Below are 8,871 nucleotides of genomic sequence, written 5' to 3'. Positions count from 1 at the left end.
TCTTTCATTGCAGTCAGATATGATGAAAGTTCCGAGAACAGTATCAACCTTCTTCGTGCACTCTTCTTCCACCCAATTAATTTTCCCAGTTAATTCTTCTTGCACATCATCTATTTGTTTATTTAAATTACCTATTGAGTCAATAATTTTCTGATTACCAGCACTCATGCTCTGCATCATTTTCTCCATCATACTTTTATTCTCAGCAACAATCTCATTTCCTAAGTCTCTTACTGAGTTCTTTATTTCCTCCAGTTCTTTATCCTTGGTAGCCATTTCAGCCTTAGACCTTGTAGTCATTTCAGAGGCCACTTCAGGAGTCGATTCTTCAGATTTTGGCTGGTTTTTCAGAATGTGTTTTGTGACAGATCTTTGAGGACTCTGGCCAGGGGACGTTGTTTTCATTTAATAGGCTTTAAACCCCCGTTAATTTCGCGGCGCTTACTGATGACGTCAGCAGCGCGACGTCAAGGAGCTCCGGTAAATGTTTTAAATCGGCCCCATCCTCTAAACCGAGTTTTTACGCAAAAACTCGCGAATTTCGGTTGCGTCTGTTCAGTGTAACATGGCGCCACCGGAAGTCATATATTCCATATTAAGAGCATGGATTAAAACAACGATTGGGAATTAAAACACATTTGATTGCATTCCGTTATCAAACATAGTCAATGTTTGCTCTGAAGACATTTCCAGGACAATAGGGTCAGGGAGGGTGTGTGTGTGTGTGTGAATCAGTGCGGGGTGGATAGATGGCCGGGGGGGGGGGGGGGGGGTTAGAAGGCAGTCGGTGTAGAATTGATGGATTGAGGCAGGTGAATTATTACGTGTTGGTTGGAGTAGGAAAAATTGTGAGGGGAGAGCACGGGGGATGTCAGTGGTGTTGAATGCGGGGTTTAGCACGGGATGGATGGGGGTTGACAAAAGTGCTGGAGAAACTCAGTGGGTGAAGAGGCATCTATGGAGCGAACGAAATAGGCAATGTTTCGGGTCGAGACCTTCTTCAGACTGTTCCCCCCCATTCTTCTTGAATGGGAGGATCAGTACAGGATGGATGGGTGGGGGGGGGGTGATTAGCGCAGGATGAATGGGAGGGAGGGGGTCAGTACAGTGTGGATCGGAGGGTCTGTGCAGGATGAATGGGGGATCACTACAGGATGAGTGAGTGGAAGGTGCAGGGTAAATGAAGGGTGGGTCAGTATGGGATGAATGCGTGGATTAGTATAGGATGGATGGGGGATCAGTACAGGATGGATGGAGGAGAAGTGCAGGATGGATGGGAAAGGGGTGAGTACACGATGAATTGGGGAACCAGTGTAGGATGGATGGGGAGGGGGGGGTGGGGGTATGGCGGCAGGAGAATTAATGCGAGGTGGATAGGGTGATCAGCGCAGGATGAATAGATTGGGAGGGGGGGATGGGGAGGGGAGCACAGGAGATGTCAGTGAGGACTGAATAGAGGCGGGAATGGGGATCAGTGCGGTATGGAGAGGAGTGGTCCCAAGATAAGGGGGGGGGGGCGTGGAGGGGCGTACAACACAGAGAGAAAGAGAAAGAGAAAGGGGGCGAGGTATAGAGGAAGGAGCGCTCCTCGGACAACATCGCCCCGCTGCCTTGGCCGTTGGGATCTCCTCGCCACTGCCTCCCTCCTCCGCCAGCCAATAGCAAGGTGTGGGGCTGAGCGGTGCAGCTCAAAAATCCCACAGCTATAGGATATCTGGTGCAGCTGCTTCAGAAGGGTCGGAGCGAATGACGGGTCCCGCACAGCGGCAGCAGCGGTCGCGACAGCGACTCCATCACCTCCTCCTCCCGCACCCTGCCCGCCCTGATAAGGGGCGCTGCTTGCAAACCCGCTAACGGCGCTTTCAATACAAACCCTCCCACACGCCGAGGCCTTCCCGTCCCTCCCGGCCTCGGCGTGCGGGAGGGTTTGTATTGAAAGCGCCGTGACTATGGGCGCTGTCTGTACGGAGTTTATACGTTCTCCCCGTGACCTGCGTGGGTTTTCTCCAAGATTTTTGGTTTCCTCCCACACTCCAAAGATGTACAGGTTTATAGGTTAATTCGATCGGTATAAATGTATATTGACCCTAGCGTGTGTAGGATAGTGTTAATGTGCGTTGATCGTGGTCGGCACGGGCTCGGTGGGTGTTTCCACACTATCTCTAAAAACCTTTTTGGTCACATCTTCAAAAAGCCGTACATCGAGTAGATTCATCTTTATATTTTATTCCTCTTTCTGTTTCAGATCACTGGATTTTATTGACTGTCCATTTCCGGTTTAATGATGAGTGAGTGCTTGCAACTGGCCACTCTGGGCCGGCCTTTCCAGTTGGGAATGCTGTACGACCTCCGATCAGACGCTCTGATCCCAGGTACTGGAATGTCTTCCCCAAAAAACATGAAGTCACATGAGCCCAGAGTAGGTGAATCGAAAGACATGATAAGGGAATAACGTATAGTGCAAGGTAAAGCCAGCAAAGTCCGATCAAGGGTAGTCCAAGGGTCACCAACGAGGTAGATAGTGGTTCAGGACTGCTCTCTGGTTGTGGTGGGATTTAGATATACCTTCCACTCAATTAATTTCAACTTATGAGGGATTTTGTCAGGGTCTCTTGCCCAGAGTTGGGTAATCGACGACAAGGGGACATAGGTTTAAGATGAAGGGGGAAAGATTTAATTGGAATCTGAGGGGTACCTTTTTCACACAAAGGATGGTGGGTGTATGGATCAAGCTACCAGAGGAGGTAGTTGAGGCAGGGACCATCCCAATGGTTAAGAAACAGTTAAATGGGTACATAGACAGGTTTGGAGGGGTATGGGCCAAACGCAGACTGGTGGGACTAGTGTAGCTGGGACATGTTTGTCAATGTGGGCAAGTCAGGCCTCTTTACATGTTGTATCGCTCTATGATACAGTGGTGGTCAATGCAGGGCCATAGGTTCAGGTGACCAATCTCACAATGGTGACCACAACTTTGTCAGTTAATAGTCCAGTTTATACAGTGGATTGAATATTGAGCGGCACGGTGGCGCAGCGGTAGAGTTGTTGCCTTGCAGCACCAGGGACCCAGGTTCGATCCTGACTACGGGTGCTGTCTGTACAGAGTTTGTACTTTCTCCCCGTGACCTGCGTGAGTTTTCTCCGGGATCTCCGGTTTACCTCCCACACTCCAAGGATGTACAACTTTGTAGGTTAATTGGCTTAGTAAAATTATAAATTGTTCCTAGTGTGTGCAGGATAGTGTTAGTATGCGGGGATACTGGTTGGCGTTGCCTCGGTGGGCCGAAGGGCCTGTTTCGGCGCCATATCTCTAAACTAAACTAAACATGGATATTTGAAGAATATTTGAAGTTGATCCAAACCATCACCTATCCATGTTCTCCAGAATTGCCTCCTGACCCGCTGAGTTACTATAGCACTCAATGTATTTTTAATTTAGTTTTAGAGATACCGTGTAGAAACAGGCCCTACGGCGCACAAAGTCCGCACCAACCAGCAATCTCCGCTCATTAACACTATCCTACACACACTAGGGACAATGTTACATTGATACCAAGCCAATCAACCTACAGACCTGCACGTCATTGGAGTGTGGGTGGAAACCGAAGATCTCGGAGACAACTGAAGATCTCGGAGGAAACAAAGAATCTAAACAGACAGCACTCTGCACAGACAGCACCCGTAGTCAGGATCAAACCCAGGTCTGTGGCGGTGTAAGCGCTGTAAGGCAGTCCTCTACCGCTGTGCCACCAAGCCGCACCTATTGCTCATGTGATCAGTCCAGTGAGTGTAGAGTGTTTTACTTTCAGCCCAAGACACACCCTGTACAGAGATTGAATCTACTGAAGGAATATTATTCACTTTGAGTAATTTTCACAACATTAACAGTTTTGATCGCTGATTTATCCTGTAGGCGTCACCTTGTGGGACTTGCAGACACTGCAGAGCAACCTTGATCGTCGTGACCAGCCCAGCACTGAGTTTCACATCATTGCGTCAGATTCCATGGAGAAGAAAGCCGCTGCCCTCAATGTGTCAGCATCACTGAAAGCGAGTTTCCTGGCTGGGTTAGTAGAGGTGAAAGGGTCGGCAAAATATCTCAGTGACACAAAGAAATCAAAGCAACAAGCACACGTTACCCTTCACTACAAAGCAACAACCAGGTCTGAACAACTGACAATGAATCACTTAGGGAGACAGAATATTACCTACCCGAGTGTGTTCGATGAGGGCTCAGCCACCCATGTTATTACAGCAGTGTTGTATGGGGCCCAGGCCTTCTTTGTGTTTGATCTAATGACTTCTTCAGCAGAGAACATACAGAATATTCAGGGCAACATGGAGGCGATGATTAAACGTTTCCCTAAGGTTGCGATCGAGGGAGAGGCCTCTCTAGAAATGACAGAAGAACAGAGTTCTCAGGCCGAGAAGTTTAGCTGCACATTTTACGGGGACTTCTCACTGAAGAACAATCCCACCACCTACAGAGATGCCATCGATCTATACGCAACACTCCCACACCTGCTGGGCTCAGGTGGAGAACATTCAGTGCCTGTCGCAGTCTGGCTCTATCCTCTCAATAAACTGGACACCAAAGCTGCTCAGTTGGTGAGGGAGATCAGCGTGGGACTGGTCAATCGCTGCCAGTGTGTCCTGGAACAGCTCAGTGAGGCCGTGATGAGGTGCAATGACCTGATGAAAGACAGTGCCGCAGTTCAGTTTCCTGAGATCGTGGACAGGATACTTCAATTCCGAGAGATGTGTCTGGAGTACAAACTGGTTTTCCAAGGGACCTTAGCCAGAGTTTTGCCGTCCATTCGGGGCGGTGGGAAGGAGGAAGGGTTGCTGGCGGACATACTGAAGAACAGGGAGCAGTCGCCATTTAAACACCAAGCACTGACCACATGGCTGGATGACAAGGAATGTGAGATGATGGTTGTGGGACTTTGCCTCAGGATAATGAAAGACATACCTGTTGTGAAATCAAGGAGAGAGTTGCATGAAGTGTTGATGGATCCAGTAACAGACTACGTGGTCTGCTTCACATTCACAACACTGCATCACGAGGATTTCTACCTGACGGAGGCAATCAACTACCTCCAATCTCTCACAGCAGAGAAAATGCAGATGCCACCTCCTGCTGCCGGAGCCTGTACAACACAACACAGCGAGTCCTGGTTTCACTCATTGTCCATAACCGAGAAGATGAAGGAACGATCCGGACTGTTACTGGATTTTGCCACAGCCAACAGTGGGGATGAGAAAGTAAAATTCCTTGTTGGATCCGCACAGGATGACAGTAACGTGGGTGCGTCTATTTACTTGTACGAGGGAGAGATTGTGAGGAGCCGCTGCTTTGAACCCCCGTCTCAGCCTGAGAGACCAACAGCGAGTGGGACAACACACGACAGTGTGACGCTGCAGTTAGAGCCACCCACATGTGGTTCTGAGGAGATTGTGGGCTACAAGGTAGAGTATCGAGGTAGCCAGCAGGAGAAATGGATAATACTAGATACACCCGACACATCCAACTCCTTCACGATATCTGGGTTGGAGCCACACCAGGAATATCACATCCAATACAGAGCAGTGACCAAGGTAGGGGTCAGCAAGGCCAGTGAGATCTACAAGGTCTCCACCCGGCCGACAAGTCCTCCTGGTAAACCGGTCTTCCAGGATCAGTCACCCAACCCAACACTGTTCGGGGACGGATCAAGTCAGATTGGAGCCGACGTATTTCATTACAGAAATGAATACAAGGAAGAACCTTCGATGGACGCATTGGACAGATCATGGGAGCAGGTTCAGACAAAAGACAGACAATGCCACGATAGTTCAGATGGACCAAAGAGAATTGCCCTGAAACTTCTCAAACAAGATCAATTAATATCCAGAGGAAACCCTTCCATTTACAAGCTCAACCTAGAAAGGGAGGTGTTTAATCAGTCCAAGCAACTTGTGAAATGCTTCTTAGGAAAGCCCACCACTATGCACAAGATGAAGACAATTATGTTGCTGGGGGCAACTGGATCAGGAAAGACAACCCTCATCAACGGGATGATCAACTACATCTTGGGCGTGGAGTGGGGGGACAACTTCAGATACAAGTTAATACAGGAGGAGACGGGAAAATCCCAGGCTGAGAGCCAGACCTCCTCCATCACTGCCTACCATCTCCACCACCAGGTAGGGTTTAACATCGACTACTCTCTGACTATCATCGACACGCCAGGGTTCGGGGACACCAGGGGCATCAGCCGGGATCAACAGATCACTGACCACATCCGCGAGTTCTTTGCTTCCCCACAGGGCGTTGATCAGATCGACGCGGTCTGTTTCGTCATCCAAGCCTCCTTGGCTCGCCTGACCTCGACACAGAAATATGTCTTCGCTTCCATCCTTTCCATTTTTGGCAAAGATGTTGCGGAGAACATTCAGATAATGGCGACGTTCGCGGACGGGCAGCGCCCCCCAGTTCTGGAGGCCCTGAAAGCAGCCCAGGTACCCTGCCCCAAAGACAAAAACGGATTGCCAGTACACTTCAAGTTTAACAATTCTGCCATTTATGCCCAGCGTCCGACCTCTGGTGACCAGGGGAGATCTGACGACAGCGGGGAAGAGGATGATGACTTTGACCAGATGTTCTGGATGATGGGGTCAAACAGTATGAATAAGTTCTTCAGAGCTCTGAGCATGATGCAGGAGAGGAGCCTGTTCCTGACCAAAGAGGTTCTGAAGGAACGTAGACAGCTGGAGTCTGTAGTGGCCGGGTTGCAGCCTCTGATCCAAGCAGGGCTGACAAAATTAGAGGAGCTCAAGAAATCCCAACAAGTTCTGAACCAAAACCAGTCCAAACTGGAAGAAAATAAAGATTTTGAGTACGAGGTCGATGTGACTGTTAAACAAAAGAGTAAACTTGGCAGCAATGCTCCATTAGTAAACAACTGTACGGTTTGTGAATATAGTTGTCACGACCCCTGTCCATATGCAGGTTATGTTTTCAAATACTGGTGTACGTCAATGGATGGGTGGGGAAATTGTAAAGTCTGTCCGGGGAAGTGCAGCGTGCTAAAACACCTGAGGGAAGAGTACAGGTATGTCTGTGTAACAAAAAATGAGAAGATAATGTACAACAAACTGAAGGAAAAGTATGAGAAGGCATACGGTGAGAAGATGAGCCAGCAGAAGTTTATGGAGTCACTTGAGCAGGAGTTTGCTGAGGTGGAGAACACAGTTCTGGAGATGATTCAAGAATTATCCCAGGGCATTAGACGACTTGAAGAAGTAGCCCTGAAACCAAACCCGTTGTCCACCCCGGCTTACATTGACCTCCTGATTCAGGCTGAGAAAGATGAGGGGAAGCCCGGTTTCATTGAGCGAATTCAAGCACTGACCGCTGTGAAGAAGAAGGCAGAGGTCAGAGAACAAACCGCAAACAATGAGAAGCTGTCACCAGAGTATTCGAAGGAAGGTGCGGCGGGAGGTAAAAGTACTGGAGAAAAGTTAAAGAAAAAAATGCCAAACGTGATGAACTGGTTCTCTTCCAATAAGTAACTGAGAAACATTCCAGCTGTTTTCCAGTGTGTTTCACTCAACCGATACACAAATCCTAATTCTAATTCCTCGTCCTTCCCATCCCTCATCTGCCCATAGCCTTTCACACCGAACTTTCCTTCCTCGAAGTTGCCTCCTTCTCAACGTATTCCCATAGGGGCCTTATCTGAGGAAGGGTATGCTGGCTCTGGAGAGTGTCCAGAGGAGGTTTAAGAGAATGATCCCAGGAATGAGCGGGTTAACATATGATGAGCGTTTGATGGCACTGGGCCTGTACTCGCTGGATGAGGGGAGACCTCATTGGAACTTACCAAATAGTGAAAGGCCTGGATAGAGTGGATGTGGAGAGGATGTTTCCACTGGTGGGAGAGTCTAGGACCAGAGGTCACAGCCTCAAAATAAGCGTGTTTGGTATTCCAAAAAACGCAAGAAATCATGGGATTTGTCAAAGGTCATTCGCAATAATGAAAAATCGAACAAAGCGCTGGTTGTATAAACTGTGTGTAAATTCTTATCTTTATTCATAATTTCTGTGTAAAAATATATTTAATCTGAGGAACTGGGGTGCCAGGTAGCGGGAGAGGGGAGTGTAACAGCGAGAGAGAGGGTGCAGATGCGAGTGGGAGGCAGTGAGAGACTGGACCGGCGGAGAGACATTCTCGGCTGCTGCGCGCACACAGACCCGCGCCTCATCCGCAGCCAGAATCGGACCTGGGTCCCCGGCGCCGCAAGCGCTGCCGAACCACCACTGGACCAACCTCCCCACCTCCCCCAAGTGTCCCATGCCCGCCCAGGGGGCGGCCAGAGATGTCTGGGTCGACCCTGGACCAACGGGACAATGATGGTCCCCAAGCCCACTAGGGAACAGGCCCCCATGGAGTCAGAGCAGAGCCAAGCCTGAGCCAGCACCCCTCCACTACACGCCGGCTGCAAGCCCGGGGCCACCTCCGCTCCGGGCCCGCGACCTGTCAGTCCAGGGCTGCCGGGTAACCCAGCGGGACCGGCAGTGCTGAACTGGAGCCAGCACCTCCCCACTCCACGCCAGCTGCATGCCCGGGGCCACCACTACCACAGGCCGGTGCCCCGCCAGCCCAGGGCCACCCCGGACAGGGAACTGGGAGGGGAAGGGGACAGCCAAGCAACTCAACAACGCCCGCCGTGGCGGAGACCTGGGCCCGACCCCAACCACGGACTAAACGCAGGCCTGCACACACGCAGCAGCACAGCTGCCGAGAATGTTTATCGCAAGCGACCTATGACCTGGGCATGCTCAGTTGGAATACTAAACTCGCTTATTAAAGGACGTTCTTTTAAGAA

General features: G+C 50.0%; 1 protein-coding gene across 1 annotated transcript; it reads left to right on the top strand.

Moving 5' to 3' along the window:
- The first annotated feature begins 2,265 nt into the window (after positions 1 to 2,265).
- On the top strand, positions 2,266 to 8,567 carry LOC116969298. Its single transcript, XM_033016167.1, has 3 exons — positions 2,266 to 2,372; positions 3,914 to 7,483; positions 8,416 to 8,567. The coding sequence occupies exons 1-3, from the start codon at positions 2,282 to 2,284 to the stop codon at positions 8,565 to 8,567; spliced, it is 3,813 nt and encodes a 1,270-aa protein (XP_032872058.1). The 5' UTR covers positions 2,266 to 2,281.
- The last annotated feature ends 304 nt before the right edge of the window (positions 8,568 to 8,871 follow it).

This window comes from Amblyraja radiata, unplaced genomic scaffold, assembly GCF_010909765.2.
Source record: "Amblyraja radiata isolate CabotCenter1 unplaced genomic scaffold, sAmbRad1.1.pri S148, whole genome shotgun sequence".
Classification (NCBI taxonomy): Eukaryota; Metazoa; Chordata; class Chondrichthyes; order Rajiformes; family Rajidae; genus Amblyraja; species Amblyraja radiata.
This window is presented reverse-complemented; position numbering and strand designations above follow the sequence as displayed.